This window comes from Ochotona curzoniae, unplaced genomic scaffold (assembly GCF_017591425.1).
Source record: "Ochotona curzoniae isolate NIBS_2020 unplaced genomic scaffold, NIBS_Ocur_1.0 contig_4501, whole genome shotgun sequence".
In the NCBI taxonomy this organism is placed as follows: Eukaryota; Metazoa; Chordata; class Mammalia; order Lagomorpha; family Ochotonidae; genus Ochotona; species Ochotona curzoniae.
This window is the reverse complement of record NW_024466307.1, coordinates 17,828,571-17,847,767: the sequence shown is the minus strand read 5'-3', so window position 1 is coordinate 17,847,767 and position 19,197 is coordinate 17,828,571. Positions and strand designations below refer to the sequence as shown.

General features: G+C 44.9%; 1 protein-coding gene across 2 annotated transcripts in view; it reads right to left on the bottom strand.

Moving 5' to 3' along the window:
* Positions 1–336: 336 nt before the first annotated feature.
* The window catches only part of MAN2A1 (mannosidase alpha class 2A member 1), a 144,021-nt gene continuing 125,160 nt past the window's right edge, over positions 337–19,197 (bottom strand). For both annotated transcript variants that reach the window (XM_040986138.1, XM_040986139.1), the window contains exons 20-22: positions 13,368–13,559; positions 3,930–4,040; positions 337–3,099 (exon numbers count right to left, since the gene is read on the bottom strand). In XM_040986138.1, coding sequence (XP_040842072.1) covers positions 2,947–3,099; positions 3,930–4,040; positions 13,368–13,559 — 456 coding nt within the window. In that variant the 3' untranslated portion in view covers positions 337–2,946. The remainder of the gene's footprint in view (positions 3,100–3,929; positions 4,041–13,367; positions 13,560–19,197) is intronic.

Sequence of the window (19,197 nt, the reverse complement as noted above, 5' to 3'; positions counted from 1 at the left end):
CAGCTTACTGTTTTGGCTGATTCCTTCATATCTCATCTGCTCATATACTGACACCTACCCCTCCCAACCAGCCAGAAGGCCCCCTACGCATGGCTGTCAGGAAAGTTCCTGGACTGCAATCTCACAGGAGTCCCTAGACCCAGAAACGTTGAACTCCCCGCCAGCCACAGGCCCCCACGGCTTTCTAAAAGGATGTTCTCTCGATTAATCGGAACTGGGTTGACATAGTAGCAATTCACTCCTCAAGGAACCAAGAACAGGCCCTCTCCACTCTGAAGTTTTCATGCTACTGCTTACAAAATACAAATAAAAATTACTCCATGGAATCAGGCACAGGATGAGATTATCTTTTATTAGAGATCTTATATTACATAATCCCAAAAAGATATAAAATCTTCCAAGAGAAAATATCAAAACCTGTTGATTCCAAGGTGAGAAAACAATCAAAATGAAACCAAACTTTTGTTTTTCAAAGGAATATGAAAATATTTCGGCACAGCTATAACAACAACAATAACAACAACAACAACAACAACAAAATCCAGGAAGATAATTACAATGTTTTACAACACATTTTACAGTGTTTAATCATTTATTTATAGAAAACAAAGATGATCAGATCTTGAAGACTTGTTATAACCCCAAATTAAAATTTCCAAAGCAGGGGAGAGGGGGAGAAGAGAAAGGCAGAAACTGAGAGGCAGAGGAGAAGAGAAGAGGAAAGAGTGAGACAGAGTCAGAGAGAAATGAAAGAGCTACTTAGCCAACCGAATAATCGTGCTAGAAAATGCAATAAAATCAAGCACGCCACGGAGATCAGTACCAATGTGTGCCAGTGACACGAAATGATGTACTGAATTCTTGACCACACCCAAATGAAAGCATCTTTTTTTTTTTTTAATTTCCCTGATGATTTATTCTAAAAGTAACTCTGAAATGCAGAAACTTGCTGGTTATGGTGAATTTCTGCTTTACCTGGGAGCAGCTGGTGGCAACACACAGGGAATAAAACTCCGACAGACACAGGACAGACCTTTCTCTAACAACTGGAAGTGGCAGAGCCACCGTTATTGCAACAGGTCTGTATCTCATTTGATCAGAATTTCCAGAGTGATTAAGCAAGCACACCCACTTAACCACAGGACACAGTGAACTCCCCTGGGAGGCTTGACAACACTGATCTTGTTCCTGGGATTTGCTTCTGACGACCTTATCGCCTGCAGATGTCCACAAAAAGGAAGCATTTTTTTTTTCAGCTGTTGACTCTCAAAAAAAAAGCAAGGAAGGAAACGTACAATGTGAGTTTATTGCAGGAAAATTAAGCCTCTCCACAGTATCTTTATCAACACTGGTACTGTTTCCTTAATTCTTAAAGGCGAAGGAGGTAAGAATTCATCATAGTAACCATAATCTTAGGAGCTACATCTTGACTGAAAATCCAGAGACATGGGAAGACAGAAGTCTGGCTTTCGGGTTTCCACGAAGACAAGTCAACAGAAGTTTAAAGTCAGAATTGGTAAAACTTTGTGAATACCCGAAGAGTCCTTCCTGTGTGGGAACTAAATGTTGCTGCTATTTTAAAATTAAGGAAACAGTGATTCCCAAATACACTTTATTCAAAGTTCTGTAATGGCACATGGGCTTGGAACGTCGCTTTGAGGTTAACATAAACAAGAGTTTGCAATCAGCTGCACAAACATTCTTTGATAAGTCACGATGAGCTACATAGATGTGGGTTTCCAAATAAGGTTTATCTTAAAGCATTCTCTCTTCAACATGATGAACTACTGGGAAACGGAAACATCTGAATTTTGCGTGTCACAAAATCCACGCTTCAAGTTGCAGCTTCCTTGGCAGCAGCATATTGTAAAGAACAACATTTTCCTTCCCTATTTTGTTATCTGACATCTTAGTACATTCAAATAGTCAAAAAATTTAAGAGTAACATCAAGTGACATCACCCCAAATGGAATGAAACAGATCAGAAGGTGGCCGGTATTGTCAGGCAAAAATCACATAATTTATGTGCCGTAAGAAGTACCCACGCCCCTTCCCCCCAGTGTCCTCCCTCCCCTGACAGTAATATGGACACCAAAAGATTTAACAAGACTTATAAAAAAATAAGGCACATTTATTTTGATATGGTAATTTTAAAATAGAAAACCCCATCTCAGAACACCTGTATTCAAATGAGCTGTGTAAAAAGACACCTTGCAGGTACCCAAAATAGGTTTATGGTACCTATGGAATTGCTTCTTCTATCTCAGTGACAATGGAATAACTTGCACCTATCCCACATTGTCAAGTAATGAAAATATGCTTCTTTTTCTACTGCTGCATGATTCAAAATCAGGTATTTCTGGAAATCCTTACAAAGGGAGGGCAGGGGAGGGTTGAGAGGGTCATATAAAAAAGGGTGTGAAAATCAGCTATGTTTATAATAAGGGCCAAGGGATTGCACTTTCCACATATTTCAACACACACAAGTTTCTCTAATGTGTACGAATAATTGTAACCATTTTGGCCATTAGCTATTACCCATCAGTTGCTTTTGCTTTTTTCAACTCCGTTTTGGTCAAACAGGTGTTCCTTTACAACCGAAAAAGGATCAGCAATACAAATACAGATATAAATCTCTTCACAACCCCCAACACAGACAGAATTAGTGAGCATTTAACCTGAGTTATGAGCTGTTGAGAGGTTGTCTTTAAATACTTCTTCGCTTCTCGCATCCATTCCTAGCGATGGCAGATCCGCAGGAGGAGCTTGAAGAGACCTGGGTCATAGCATGGCTTTCTCGCTTTTCTTTCTGTCCTATTTGTTGTTAAATTACAGAATCATGTTCTCAGCGTAGCCAGAAGCTAAAATCATGTGCTTCCTTATTGCACGTCAAACCTAGACAGGTAGAAAAGCCAGCAGTTCCCAAGCCAGATCTACAAGTCACGTTCACCTCAAACGGATGCGAAATGTACTGATTTCCATGGGACTCAAGTTGATCTCACTTATGTTCTGGGCGTCTGTAGGAGAATGCATCAATGATAACGATGAAGCTGTGAGGCTTTCAACAGTAAACTTGGTAAAAAGTTTATGTACCGAGATCTGAAAAGGAAACACATTCACATATTGAGATTAATCGACTGAGCAAAGACTGGTAAAGCATAGGCATATGAACAGAGCCCTCTAAGGAGAAATGCAGATGTTACGCAGGCTCGCGTACACAGACTGTGCCCTGAATGCTCTACTCTACCCTGCTTGGGAATTTCATGACTTGTTAGGGTCACTTTCTCAATCAAAGAAAGAATATCTAGGGGACGTACAGCTTTTAAAACAATGCTGATCATGGCCCAGTCTCTGCCCTCCATCTCTCACCTGTGTGGTTCGCAGTCATTTCTCCCTGTCCCAGCACAGTGAAGACACAGAACCAGGGCTCTATGTGCTATTGAGTTCCGGGCCACTGCAGGCAGGGTTCACCTGTTCAGCCCTGCCAGGTGTCCCAACTGTCTCTCTGGAGATGCACGACTAAGTCCTTTCAGACTCCTGAACCAAGAGCATGCAACCTCCAATCATGCAGAGGACACACAGGAGGAGAGCCAACAGTAGCCTCGGTGCTTCTCAGCATGGACTTCACTTGAGCAGGGATGGAGGGAAGTGGACCCCGGGGTCCTCTGGAATGGACTTGCCTTGGGCGCATCCTTGCTATCCCTACTTGCTGTAGTGAGTATGGGAAGGGCCTGGGTGGCTGAAGGACTTGTGTCTGCCCACCACTGATGCTGCAGGTCAGTGAGTGTGTGTGGGTCAGGGGTGGAGGTACTGGGGGTGACGGTGAGGCTGGCAGAGGAAAGGGAAGACAGGAGACTGGAGGAGCGGGGGGCGTGAGCTCACGTGCAGGGGCAGCACACTCACCAAGGGGACACTTTCACAGCACTCACCTTTCCCTGAGTGGTAGAGCAAAACAGCCCTGTGTTTCTACTGGGAAACCGACAGTCAAAGCCTTTCCTGTGCAGGATCAAGGCTGCCTCGTCAGAGTAGCCGTTGCCCACCTGCAAAGGAACAGAGAAGAGGTCCGTGGGAACGCAGCCCACCAGCTCGCTGAGGTGCCAACCATTATCCCCATCGCCATGGAACTGTGCAGGTACACCTCTCCCCAGATTCCATGCACGCACACACACACACACACTCACCTGCTCCAAGCCCTCCCCTGCCAGCACCCCTCTGAGCCAGGTGACAGCAGGCTGAGCTGACAGTTTAAGAAGCCACATTCCCCAGAGTCACACTCTCCTCTGTGTACACGCAAGGGCACTTTGAAAAGACCATGGACAAGTGGAATGAAAAGTTCATTTCAGTGCTGAAAACCCCCTGCAAGCCTACATGTAATTTTTCCCCCATAATACATACTTTCCATGAGCCGGTTGTGACGATCCTCCCTATTTCATACTGTTTTATGAGTCCACAACGACAATATTTCATTTCCATTTCAAATATACGCACCAGTCGAATAAAGTAAGGGGGGGGGGCTTCAAAACATTCTTGGAAAATGGAAATCAAAAAAAAATTTGGTGCACTTAACTAGATTTTTTTTAATGGAATGTAGTCTTTAGAATAGATTTTCCAAGAACTTTCTGAAGAGGCGTCCTGTTACATCACAACTGAGTCCTCCTTTGGTCATGGTGAGATGCGCCTTCCTCCCCGCTTAAACCGGAACCTGCTTCTCTGCTCAGTAGCTACCTTGCTAACCTCATTCACCATCTGAACCTCCCATGTATTGCTTATTTTGGTACAAGTAACATTCAACCTGACTTCAGCTTATCATTCATGAGGCCAACCCCATTTATTAGCTCAATGTGTCATCTGAAGTCACATTACAGAAGCTTTTTATCCTGAGCAGGTGAAACAAAAAGAAACACCAGTCACCTGTCACCTGCGGGACTGAGCAGGCACTTTTTTTTTTTGCAGCAGAATGTCTGTCCTCCACTGGAAAGAAAAAAAAATGATGCTGGAAAATGGTTTGGGGTTGTGAATATATTAATCACAACTATGTTAATATATTTGTGCTTTGAATGCAAAAGCCTTGGGGAAAAAAAATTAAGAAACACAGTTGTTCAAAGATGAAGCAGGTGCAGCTGGACGCCAGCACTGGGGTATAAATGAGCTGTTTCCTTCTGCAGCCCCCAGAGGAAACGAGGCCTGAGGACCAGCACGGGGAGGAGGCCCGAGATGCATCTTCAGAACCACCTGCATCTCCAGTGCATGGTCCTGTGCCTCGACAGTTGGATGACGTCATCCTCGACAGTTGGATGACGTCATCCTCACCAATGATGCCTCACTGCAGCAAGCTGCGTTATGACGTTTCCCCACAGTGTTTCGTAATGGTATTGCTATGATTTTGTTCCAAGGGAGAGGGGAAAGCCACTGAAGGAATTCTGAGTTGTTACACAACCATGTGAAACCCACAGTTAAACAGACAGGTAAAGAGTTCTAATGGAATTTCAACAAGCCTTCGCTCGCTATACCACCAGGAGCCTCAGAACAAGAACCAGAGGAACTCTGTCTTGCACCAAGAACATTTACCCCCTGAACATCAGTTTCCATGTCTGCAGAATGGAGCCAACGGCTGTCTTGACCAGAGTCAGGTGCAGGGGAAGCCAAGTTCAGCCCCGCCCCACCACCAGCCTGGGAGTCAGACAGCCTGCGAGCTGACTCTAGGCTCTGCAACCTTTTAGCTAGTGACTGCAGCAAAGCCAAACCTTTCCCATAAAACGGAGAAGAAATGAAGCGAAATAAAAGAACAGAATTACGACTTGGTCCAGGGTCAGGTACACAGCATGTTGTCTTGTAGTATTTCTACCACTGTCATCCATCAAATCAGTGGGAACAACCATTTTGCAATACTTTCAAATGACACAATATTTTCATTTAATTTCTTATTCATAAATTTCTTTCACCGACATAGCCACTTGGTAGCTCAAGAATTGGGGAACATCAAATTACATGTTTAGAGGTTTATATCACATCGTTAGAGTCTTTTAACATTCAAAGATCAGCTGGCCTATTAATTAGACTCTTTAAAATCACTTGTCACTATTAACCTGAAGCATTTGGCCTTCATTCAATGAACCATCCTTACAAGCCACTTGATAGTAGGCACAGCTCCAAGAGCCACAACACATTTGCTTGGGGAGTGGTGAACTCCGAAGGTCCTTGCAAGCTGAGAGGGACAAGAGCAGTGGGGCCAGAATACCCAAGAGATGAAAAGCCATGATGCAAAACCAAAAGTTAAACCTATTTTTAAAAAATCATTATACTTTCTAAAAAAAAAAAACCCAAAAAACTATATCATTTTTTGGAAGAACTGAAATAGTAATCTTCTTGTCCAAGTTTTTGTAAAAAAAAAAATAAGAAATATCAAATATTCATGAAAATATCAGTTTCCAAGCAAAAATACCTGAGGCAAAGCAGCAGTCTTTCGGTTTCAAAGTCTGTCTAAACGTTTTATTTCCAAGAAAACTGTTTTTTTCAAAGGAGGGAAAACTGTGAGTTTAACTTGAATATGCAAGAAGGAAAACACACCCCCTCGAAACAGCAGCACAGCACGCCCCAGGACAACAGACAGATTTTTGAGGGAAGCATTGTTACCCTGACTAACGCAGCCCCGACATCAGCTCCCCACTAAGGGGGGAAACGCAGGTGTCAAAACCGTGCCAGGCACCATGCTACAGGGCAGACTGGCTTTGCCAAATGGGTAACAGCCCATGTGAGGCTGCGGCGTTTAAAACCCCCATGGTGCCACACTACCCAGCACTGACCTCAGGGCAGCTAACAGACATCCAACCCAGGGACTAAGCAAGGCCGGAGTGTGTGGGAGGATGCTTGGGCTCAGAGAAAGCTCCACCATCCACTAGTTAGGTAACTGAGTCAAGGATTTCATGTCTGCAGTGAGCTGATTGAGACCCATGGGGGAGTCCCTGGGAGGCTCCAGGGGCCAGCCTCAACAACAGTGACAACTTCTGACACTTGCCAAGTACCTGCTGTGTGCAGACCACATGCAGAAGCCTGCTAACTTGCCTTCTCTTGCAGTAGTCCCTGAGACAGCTGCTGTGGCCTTCCCGTGTATACTCACACATGTGAATGTATGTCAAAGTGCAGGGCAATGCCTGTCTCACGGCGCCCACCACGGCAGCACTGATCACGAGGGACCCCGCACTGGTACGTCATGACCTTTCCCTCCAGGGTGTGGGACATCCCTCTGTGAGGGTCCACTACTCCCTGAGTAAACATGAGAAAAATCGACAGGCTGTTCCCCACCATTTTTAGACTCCCTACTCTCCTTGTCACTAGAAGGAGTCCCTTGGGATTCCGGCAAGCAGTGTGGTGACAGCCCCCACACTTTCCCAGCACCACCATTTACTGGCAACATGAGCGACCATGTCCAAGTCAGTTCATCCGCTCTTATGTAAGAAGGGCTAAAAACACTGCCTATTTTCTAACTGGTGTTGGGGAGCCTTAAGTCTGCAGCACATGGAAAGACCGCCTGGCAAGCAGACACTTCACAGGGAGATAGCTGGCACCTGCTGGGTCACTTCCCAAATGCCTGCATTCGCTAGGCCCAGTCAGGCCCAAGGCTGAGTGCTAGTAACTCCACCCATGTCCTCCACTGCAGCAGCGGGAACCCAATTACCTGGCATCACAGCTGCCTGCCAGGATCTGCATCAGGATGAGGCGGGGGACTAGACCCAGAGCCAGGGATGGAACCTAGGCACTTGGATATAGGATTTGGCATCCTCACTGCTACTGCTAAAAACCTGCCCCGGGAATGTTGGTTGTGTGTGTGTGTGTGAGGAATGATTAACTCCGAGATATAAGTCAAGGTGACACCGAGATTTATTTTGGTCATAAATGTCTACCTTCTCTTATTTATAAAAAAAGGTTCTGACATTTTTACTTCCTTGTTAGTAAGCCTCACGACAGCTCGTGACAGAGGGAGCGCAGCTGAGAATGTACCTGCCAAATACCAGCCGACCATGAGCCAGACTGCTTTATAAACATCAGGGCAACTCTCACAGAGAGACCCATATTGTCATGTGCAGGATCCTAATGAGGGCGTGACCTGCTCTACATTACCTGGTTAGGAAGGGGAGGAGCCTCATTCAAATGCTTGAGCTAGGACCCCAGAACAGGTCCAGCTTACTTCTCCCCCTCTGCTCTGGCTATGAACTGGTATGATTAGATATTCATCAGTCAGCAGGGAAAAGATAAGGGTTTTCATATGTACTAGAACAAAATGTTGTAAACCAAAGGAGATAACCTTTCTGATGACTTAAGGCTAGAAAAAAAAGCACTTCATGATCAATGGCTCCAGTAGAGCTGAAACTTAACCAGAAACACGATACAGAAAGCAAGGTTTGGAAACTAATTTCTGCCTGTGCAACAAAAGAAAAAAAGAAAGATTGATTAGGTCTGGCACCGTGTGGCACAGTCCACTAAGCCTCCACTTGTAGCACTGATCCAATATGGGTGTTGGTTCATATCCCAGTTGCTCTACTTCCAATCCAGTGCCCTGATTATGACCTGGGAAAGCAGCAGGTGAAAGATGAAGTACTGGGGCCCCTGCATTCCCAGGGGAGACTGGGAAGAAGCTCCTGGCTCCTGGCTTTGAGTTGGTTGAGCTCCAGCTGTTGTGGTCATTTAGGGAATGAACCAGTGGATGGATTCTCTCTCTGTGTCTCTCCTTCTCTTTACTTCTCTTTATGTAAAATCTGTCTTCCAAATAAAAATAAATTAATTTTAAAAACAAATATATTTATTTACTTAAAAAGTTACAGAGACAAGGAGAGGCAGAGATCTTTCATCTGGCTTCAACTGGACCAAATCAAAGTCAGGAGCCAGGAGCATCACTTAAGTGTCCCACATGGTTGGCAGGGGCCCAAACACGTGTTCCATCTTCTGCTGCTTTTCCCAGGCTACTAGCAGAGAGCCAGATCGGAAGTGGAACAGCCAGGACACAAACTCACACCCATATGGGACACTGGCATTGCATGTAGAGGCTTTCCTCACTACTGGCATGGTGCAGTCGCCTCTTTCTACCTCCCTTTCATTCATCCACCCCTTTTCAAATAGGATTCAAGGCCCCCTTCTGGAAATTCTGGATGCACTTGGCACAAATAGCAAGGGGAGGAGCTCTACTCAAAGCCAGATGATGTGACTCCAGCATGGGTGCAGGCAACTCTTCCTCCGAAGGAAAGTATGGGCTGTGATCAAGGACTTGAGATGGGAGATTTGGGCCATTGTCTTGACAAGATACACAGTTCTATGCACATGCATGGATTTTTTTGATGAACAGAAGGACGTAATTTGGGCCATACTCTCCAACACAGCCTAAGAGTTTAAGGTGCCTAAGAATGCTAAGGCTCAGTTGAAAACATGCTGGGATTACTGCAGCCCATGAAGGTTGCTACGAGAGCCCCCTACGACCTTCATCTGCAGTCCATTCTAGCCTTGGCAGAGGTCAGGAGATCGTACACTTTGCTGGAAGTCAGAGACAGGAAGTAACCAGCAGCAATTCATTTTCTAGGGTCCTCATTAAAACATCCTAATAATAGCTATCTTGTTTTGATCAACGAGATGACAGAGACAAAGGGAAGGTTAATACAGGAACAACAAAGGAATTTTTTTTTTCTCGCAATTCTCACCTCTCTAGAAGCTAGTGAGATCAATAAAGCACCAATCAATTCTTGTAAGAAAGGCAAAATAAAGGAAAAACTCTTAAGCTGATCTTTAGAAGAAAAGTGGCAGCATAAATAACTGGGGAGGGGGTGGCAGGAAAGCAGCCTATTCCATAAGTTGCGCTGAAGTTGAGATGACTGGTTAACTATTTGCATAAGACAAGTAACCATGGAACCACACATCCTGTCCAGCACAGAGAGCTTCACTGCACTATAGATATTTCAGAAGGTTCACGGAGGCGGCTGCTTGGCCCAGCAGGTGAGACGTGGGGCAGGATGCCTGGTGTCCACATGGGAACAACTGGCTTGGATTCTTGGTTCTTGTCCCTGCATCTAGCTTCCTGCGAATGCACACTCCTGCTAGGGTGCAGTATTTTCTGGCTTTGAGAAGCTCAATTTTTGCTCCCCTCTGCCCCATGTGGGAAAACGGGATGGAGCTCCTGGCATCTGGCGTCAGGCCCACTGTGGGCCATCAGGGAGTGAACCAGCAAATGGCGACTTCCCCTGTGTTCCTAGACATGTCTTTCTTCTCTCAAATAAAGAAATAAATAACTTCTATAAAGTTCATGGAAAAGAGAATTGATGGTGACATTTATTTTGGCACAAAAGTTTTAAGGAGATGGCACTGTGATGTGGTGGCTTAAGCAGCTGTTTGCGATGCTGGCATCCCATATGGCAGCCAGTCAAATCCTTGCTGTTCCATTTATGTTCCAGCCTCTTAGTAAATGTGCCTGGCAAGCAGCAGAAGATGGTCCAGGTCCATGGGCCTCTATCACCCACAGGGGAGATCCAGCTGGCATTCTAAGACTCCTGGCTTTTGGCATGGCTAAATCCCAGCCATGTGGCCACTGGGAGAGCAAATGAGCAGTTGGGAAGTCTTTGCATGTTTCCCACTCTCTCTGTGACATTGCCTTTCAAACATACACATAAATCTTACATTGCTTTTGCTGTTGTTGAAACCCTTACATGTGTTGGGTCTTCATAAAGGTTATGAGGGTTGTAAAAAACAAACAACAATGCATAAGTCTCAAAAATTCTTTTAATTCCATTCTTCTATGAGTCTTATGAAATACTCTGCTGTATGGAGATCAGATTAAAACATCTGAATGGGTCTGGCTCGGTAGCTTAGTGGCTAAAGTCTTCACCTTGCATGCACCAGGATCCCATATGGGTGCCAGTTCTAATCCCAGCAGCCCCACTTCCCATCCAGCACCCTACTTATGGCCTGGGAAAGCAGGTGAGGACAGCCCAAAGCCTTGGGACCCTGAACTATCATGGGAGACACGGAGGGCGCTCTGGGCCCCTGGCTTCTCAATTTGCACCCAGCCTGGAGATTGCTGGACCTCAGCAAGATAATGGTGCATGTTTATAAAGCATTTCTGCTTTTGAAGGGCTTTAGGTGTGATACAGGTATAGCTGGTATCAGTCCCGCTTCCTAAGCAGCAGCTAAGTTGGCAGCTGCTTGGCTACAGGCAATGAGGATGGTACATCTGTGTATGGGTCAGATCTGCCACCGCAAGCCCACAGTTAGGGGAAGCCAGACCATGGAGGGGCTCAAGGCTCAAGAATCCAATCTGTGTGCAGGGCAATGGGGTTTACAATCTGGGGAGGTCAGGCAACAGCAAGGAAGTAATGAGGTTCCCAATAAAAAGAGGTAACATGGAAATGGAGTCATGTGTTTTAGGGGGTAAAACTCTGTACTCAATGATTCTTGCTGGCTCAAGCTGTTGCCTGAAAACAATCCCACTACAAACCATTATGGGCCAGGTACTGTGGGAACAGAGGCCTCATCTACCCACGGGCCCTTAGGCATCTCAGTACATTAACACTTTCCACCAGGAAGTATGGATGGAGAATCCAAAACCCAGAGTCTTGGCTGTCTTCCGGTCTGTATTTTCAGACCCTTGAGCTTACAAGTTATCAATGTTGACTTCCCCAGCCCTATCTGCACCACCCATGAAACAAAAGGCTGGCCTGCGACAAGAATGTGCCAGAATCCGAGAGGACACCCACACCATTCACTCATGCGACAGGCAGTGAGCACCTACTCCAGGCAGGACAATAGAGCAACGGATAGAAGCAGCTCTCTAGGACTGGAGTTCAGCCCACCTCCCCTGAAGTCAGGCTTGTGCACTTGCCCTGCACTCTGCCCAGGGCACTGCACATCCCCAAGGCCGTGGAAGTCTCTTCCTCTCTGACCTCCTTGTAGTGATCAATTTATTGTCACCTTGTCTGTGGGGTCTGTCCAATTAACCTAACCAAACTTGAACCTTTCCCAAATTGCTCTTCCTTCCTGCCATCCCCTCTCCCCACCTAACACTCATGGCCGCCTTACACAGAGCATGTTGCATTTCTTGACTTTGCAGTTTTACTCTCCCACCAGAATCTAAGCTTCATGGTTGCACCGCTAAAGCCTTTCGCGGGAACTAGCAGGTCGCGGTCAGGCAACAAATGCTCCAAGTTCCCTCGTGGTGAGACAAGCCTGGCTACATGTGGTGACACGGGCACATACCTCACAGGTCACCTGCACTGTTATAAGTCCTTATGTCTTTCTGCATGGCCAGGCACAAGTCCTTTTCACTGGATCTCAAGTTTGTGAATTCCCATATGTCCTCATTGTAGACGGTTCTCCTTGCTTTAGCTTTTTTGGTTTGTTTTTGTTTCTTTCCTATTTAAAATGTATTGTCTTAGGAGTTTATTAACACATTAGATTCTCAGGGACATAGCAAGTGCGTAGCCACCAGGACACAATTCTTGCCTCCCATCTTAAGGTGATAGAAAAGCCAAGAGAACAAACTCTAACAACACAACGACTCTCCTCCGCTTCCCCCACTCCTATTCCCCTTCTTCCTTTCCCCTTGTTCTTTATTCTGAATTATTTCTCTCTCCCAGAGCTGTCTTTAAACACAAGCATGCCCCCTTTGACAATACTGAGCCCGTTTACCCCGAGGTATTTCCACAGACAATAAACACTTATTATTTCCAGCAAAACATCTGCCAATTCACATCAAAACAGGCTGTAAAGACATAATTCGTATTCTTTCCCAATGCAGTCTCGCTGGCCTTAGCATTGGGCTTATATGCAAACCACAGTGGTCTCCCTGAATTCTGTTCCAGCCACGCTGCATCTCCCATGCTCCTCCTCTGATGTTTCTCGTAGAGAGGAGATTTCTCAAAAACGAGGCCTCTACTCCAACGACTGCCTTGAGAAAGCTATGAAAATGCAAGGTCTCTATTCCAAAAGCAATTAAGCCCTACGGTTTCTGCTTCTCTAACTCCTGCCTAACAAAGAGAAACCAATGGAAGAAGTTACGAGAGCCGATGGGGAGGTCTTGTTCTCCACCTACGAGATGATGTGACTTCGGGCTATTGTTTGCTTCCTTAACTGGAGAAATGCGGTACTTCCTGACTTGCTCACCACAAAACTTTTCCGAGGATCAAATAAATTAGTATGGAGATTTTCTCTAAATTACTGAACAACAGGCAAATGAAAAGCATAACGATTTTAGCTAAAGGGGAAGCCCTTTTAACGATTCGTCAGGGCAGAGAAAAGCTCACGGTATCCTCCCCTGCTCCCCCAGCCGCCAACCCTCTTAAACCAACAATTCACCAAGAAACCATCTTCCCTAGCTCTGCGTGGGGAAATACCTTGGCCTGAATGGTCCTCAGGTTAACCAGGTGGATGTCACACGGCAGAGGCGAGGCGAGCGGGGTGAATTCACCCAGGAGCTTGGAGCTGGCTGACATCTTCTCCATCATGGGAAAGACAGGATGATTCAGGAACAAAGAAGTCAGGTGGCTGACGAGGGAGGGATAGCTCACGGGATTCTTCTCTTCTTCCTGTCAAGACAAGACAAAACACCATGACTTGAATCACCTTACAAGGACGCCTTATAAAAATCTGTGATGGAGCCCGGCACGGCAGCCTAGTAATTGAAGTCCTTGCCTTGCATGAGCAGGGATCCCATATGGAGACTGGTTTGTGTCCCAGCTGCTCCACTTCCCATCCAGCTCCCTGCTTGCATCCTAGGAAAGCAGTAGAGGATGGCCCAAAGCCTGGGGATCTTGCACCCGCACAGAAGATTTGTTTATTTATGTATTTATTTTTAGGATTTATTTATCTTTATTGTAAAGTCAGATTTAGAGAGAGAAGGAGATACAGAGAGAAAGATCTTTTTGTCCACTGTTTCACTCTCCAAGTAGCCACAATGGCTGGAGCTGAGCCGATTTGAAGACGGGAGCCAGGAGCTTCTTCCAGGTCTCCTGTGCAGGTGCAGGGTCCCAAGGCTTTGGGCTGTCTGCTACTGCTTTCCCAGACCACAGGCAGGGAGCTGGAGCAGCTGGAACATGAATCGACATTCATATGGGACCCCTGGGTACGCAAGGTGAGGATTTTAGCCTTTGTGTCCCCACACTGGGCCCGATGATTATGATTTTAGAACAGTTTGTAAATAACAATATTAGAAAACACAGACCATCCAGCTCAGTTACAGGAAGTCCAAGAAAATGGACAAGTGTCTGCCTAACACATATGTAAAATAGCTCTTCTTGATTCAATAGTGAGTATGGAAAATATGTCCCCAAAACATCTCTGGACAAGGCGAAGCTATTTCTCATTCTACCACATACTAAGAATTGCAGTGTTCATGATATAAATTATCTAATGCTGCATCCCTTTCCTGAGTCCATTCATCACAGCCTTGTGGTTTCATTGGTAAGGTTAACAAATACCATAGAATGCACATACTGATCTGAAACCACATCCTATTAATGTTACCAAATGATAGGAATTAAACAGCATCCAACAACGGTATTTTTAGAAACTCTATTTTAAATATAATCTAGTGCCTGTTCTGTAGGGGAGCAGGTGAACCTGCCATTTAAAACACAAGGATCTCACATGAGTTTAGGCTGCTCAACTCTGATCCAGCCCTCTGCTAGTGTGCCTGGGAAAGCAGCAGAGGATGGCCCAAACACTTGGAACCCTGCACCCATGCCGTAGACCTGGAGGAAACTCCTGGCCCCTAGTTTTGGCAATGGCTTCAGCCATTGTAGCCATCTGGGGAATGAACCAGTGGATGGAAGATCTGTCTCACCTTCTCCCCCTTGCTCTATAACTGACTTTCAAACAAATGAATACATCCAAAAAAAAAAAAAAAAAAAACCACCCTCGGATGGTCTATCTAGGGCACCTGATTGTTTTCCTTTCAGTTTGGTAAATTATTTGACTTGCTTTATTTTGTTCTGAAAGCAGGTACAAGTGTAAATGTTATAGAATAGTTACTATATTTATATTATACATGATCACTCAGCATAATTTTGAAATACTTCAGAATTTGCTATGTTTTGCATGCACATACATTTCTCTATGTCTAAGCATCAAATAAACCAGGACTAGGGACACACATGTTAGATGATGTGGAAATTAATTAAACCTATGCATAAGTAGAACTGAACCAGTAAAGGCTAAGCATTAAGAATGGGTCCAAGGCAGAACTAGGAAGGGAAAACAACTTCTGTATGGAGGGCCTCCGATAAGCAGGTACGGGTGAAGCAAATTTAATTTTGCACATTATTTTTTTTTTCAAACAGCTATCCCACTGATTTCTTCTTAATATTTTGGTACTACAGGTCTCAAATAAAAGCCTTCACTACTAGTCTGTGTGGACAGGGTTTATAGAGATACGGAGCTTAACAAGCAGAATGTCCAGTTAGCACTGGTCAAAAGGATGCTAGTAAATGGTGACGCGCATCGTAGCAACTGCCAATAGTGGATGTCACTGCAATTCACTGGAAAAATATTTTCTAAAGGCAGCAGAGAGAACTTATAATGCCAAATACCAACAAAAACATTATTTCTCAGAGTTCCAAGAAAATGTATCCATTCTACATCCTTTTATTTTAAAAAAAAAAAGAATAAATTAAAGCATATAAAATAGCATTCTCCTCTAACACCAAATACTTCATGCAGCTGAGAATAACCTGAATAGTGAGGGGCCATTTCCAACAAGACACTTTAAATATACGTGCAGATCAAAGGACTTGACAATCTAGGACAGGACTGCTAGCAAAATCAGTTTTGAGTAGTGAAGGATAAAAATTCTAATGGAAAGGAAAACACATGTCCAGTCGCCTTCAGGAGGCAGCAGGTCCATGACGGGTTAGCAAACATTTACAACAAGCCCTCTTGCTCTGGCCTGCATTGTGGGAGGAACGCCTAGTCATTTGATGGGGAGTCAGGGCATGTCCTGACAGACCATGTACAGTGTGGAAGCAGTAACAATGTGCATCCATGGACCAATCGGCCAGATCAGGCCTGTTCCCCAGGCTCCTGGCTCTTGCCCACATGCAACATGGAATAACGCGTGGCAGCCTTCAGAAAGGAAAATGTAGACTCCCTTGTCCCAACTCCAGATCCCTAGAACAGAAGCCCCAGTGGCTGGGCCTTGCTTGTCTGACCCCTGCTTGTCTGACCCCATGACGGATCCATCCCCTGCTCGGTGAGTCTGTGCGGCAGGGCCAGCCCAGACAGCTTCCTGACCACTTTGGCAGCAAAAGTAGGAGTTATTTTGAGATTCAAAAACAAGCCGATGAAAAATCTCCCAGAACACGCATCTAAGCACAGTGCGAGTGAAAGCATGTTGTGCCATTTATTGTCTTGAGCAAGATAAAAAAAAAAAAAAAAGGGAAGTTTACTGAAGAACTGTGCTTCAGTGTCAAAAGTAACGCTGTTGGAGGCGAGCCAGGCTGACAATGCAAAGTCTCATCCAGGTCCCCACCATCACACGCTTTGTAATCATCCTTCTATTCACAGCAACAATGGGACTCAACAGGATATGGGGGTTGGATGACGAATATTTTAACACATCTCCTGGAAAGGAAGGTAAATCTCCAACTATAAGGCTTGTGACAGACCCAAAGGTAACAAAATGTGTTTGCTGTAGATTTTATGTGTGTTTCAGCTGTAGGCGGATTTCCCTAGCTTTGGGGTGACTGGTTGCATGTTGGCTAGAGTTTCAGACCAAAGCACAAAGCAGAGCTGGTCCTCGCTAGGTCTGAGGCTTTCTTCAGAGAGTCAGGTCCTTTTGCCAGTCTCCTGGGTGTCTTGGATGAAATACACTTGGATGAGCTGATCCTCAAACAACACAGCTTTCACTTCATCTCACTGCAACTTGATAAATTATGTAAGAGTACCCGATCTTTTTTTTAGTCAGCTTTGTTTATGCAGTTTAACCTGACACATGGTGAGAACTTAATAAATGTTTGTTGAAATATAACTACTAATTAACAAGCAAATGCAATATAAATAAATGAAACAGGAATACCGGACAGAAGAGGGGTGGGGTAAACACACCGAGCAGGAGAAGGAGAGAAAACCCACAGGGGAGCACCAAGCTCAGAGCTGAAGACCAGCGAGCTGTGGGCCAGACTGAGCTATACACATGTTTTGGCAGGTCTGCCCGGTAGTGGAAAAAAAAAAAAAAAGTTAACTCTTTAAAATAATTTACATTAAAAATCGGGAAATAACTCTAGAACCAATATTTGATATTTTTTAAACCCCCAAATAATGGGAAATCTGAGTCAGCTGGGTTTATGTTCCCAGGTAGAAACATCCCGTTGCTGAGTCCTGGCTGCTGGAGGGACGCATGTCCCACCTTCACCACAGCCCTTCCGCTCTCCCAACCTAAACATGCACCCTTATCACCCTGCTGATCCCTGCCTGAGCTCTTACTCTGCTGTCTCCCAATCTCCCCTCCTAAGATGTACGGAACTGGCATCCAGAGGCAAAAACAGCACCACTGTAACACCTGGACCCTTCCGGAGCTTCTAGTTCCTAGCTCCGTGGCCCCTTTCCGGTACCAACCATCAGTCACAGGGACGGGGAGTGAAATCTAAGGCAGCCAGCACAAGGAGGCCATTTCCACTCATTTCCGGTGACCATGGGGAATGCCCTGGGCTTCTGAACCCCTCAAATCCTGCCCTTCTGGCCTCTGTAGAACACTATCAGGATTAGGCTAACTTCCCACTGCGTCAGCCCAGGGTTGCTTCCACAAAACTCTGGTAAGACCAAGGGTTCTGTGAAAACTTCCCAGCCAAGGGATGGATGTCTCCCCACTTCATTTTCCATTACCAGTGCCTTAGACTTGAGAGACTTGACATTCCAAACAGCACTGCCTAGAAAATCGAATTTCTTACTCAAGTATCTTCTCAATAAGCTGGTTCTCTCGTTCATTTATTATTTAAAAGAAGTCAGTAGGAGGTTGGTTTTCTGGTGTACCTGGTTAAGCCTTTGCCTGTGACCCCAGCATTCCATTTGGGCACTGATTTGATTCCAGCCGATCTATTTCCAATTCAGCTCCCTGCTAATGTGCCTGAGAAAGCAGAAGATTAAAATCCTTGGGCTCTGGAACCCATGAGGGGGCTCTAAAGAAGCTCTAAACTCTTGGTTTAGCCTGGTCCAGCCCCGACTGTTGTCATTTGGGGAGTGAACCAATGGATGGAAGACTCTCGCTCTCCCACCCCCTGCAACCTCTGTCTATATACCTCTCACATATGTATGTATGTCTCTTCTTCTCTCTCTCTTTGTTACTTTTCCAAGTGAATAAATACATTTTCAAGAAAAAAAAATGAGTTAGAGATTTAAACCTGACTCAGAAAAAGAAAAATGTAACCAAATGCCATTAAAACATTGGACTGGATTTATGCCAGTGCCTGTGAGGCCAGCGAAAACTGGTTAGTCTTGGTGGCTTTACTTCTATTCCATCATTAATACATTACTCTGTTAATGTACTTGAGAAACCAGTGGAATATGGTCCAAGTACTTGTGTCCTTGTCACCTTTGCAGGATACATGAACGGCTTCTGGATGCTGGATTCAACACAACCCAGTCACAGTGGCCATTTGGGGAGTAACAGTAGACAGAAGATCTCTCTGTCTCTCCCTCTGTAACTATGTTGTTCAAATAAATAAGCAAATCTTCAAAAATAAATAAGTAAAGAAATGAAAATAATGGATTGAATGTAAGTCAATTATTATCCAAGAAGTCTTGAATGGGAACAAATGAATTCTTTAACTTTTAAATGAAAGCTCTGTATTCTGGCATGCAAATTTTTATTGCCATACTTAACAGAAGTGTTGTAGTTCAATGTCAATATAGAGACAGAAACATACAAGCCAGCCACATTTGCAGGAGGAGGAAGACACAGTAGCTGCCAACACTCTGACAATTGATTTTCCATTGCAGTTCTGATTCCTTGACGCTGATCTATCTTCTCAGTAATTGATATAAACCATGAGTCTCAAGAACTGGTGTAAATCCAATCGACTAAATTAGATATTATTGTCTCTAAAAGATTCCAAACACTGAAAACCCGCTTTGCTTCAATTAGCTTTTGCCATTTCACTGAATCGACTGGTGCTACTTCCTTAAGCGATGATCCACCTCAGGTAAGGAGGACCTCTGGGCTTCTGCCTCAAG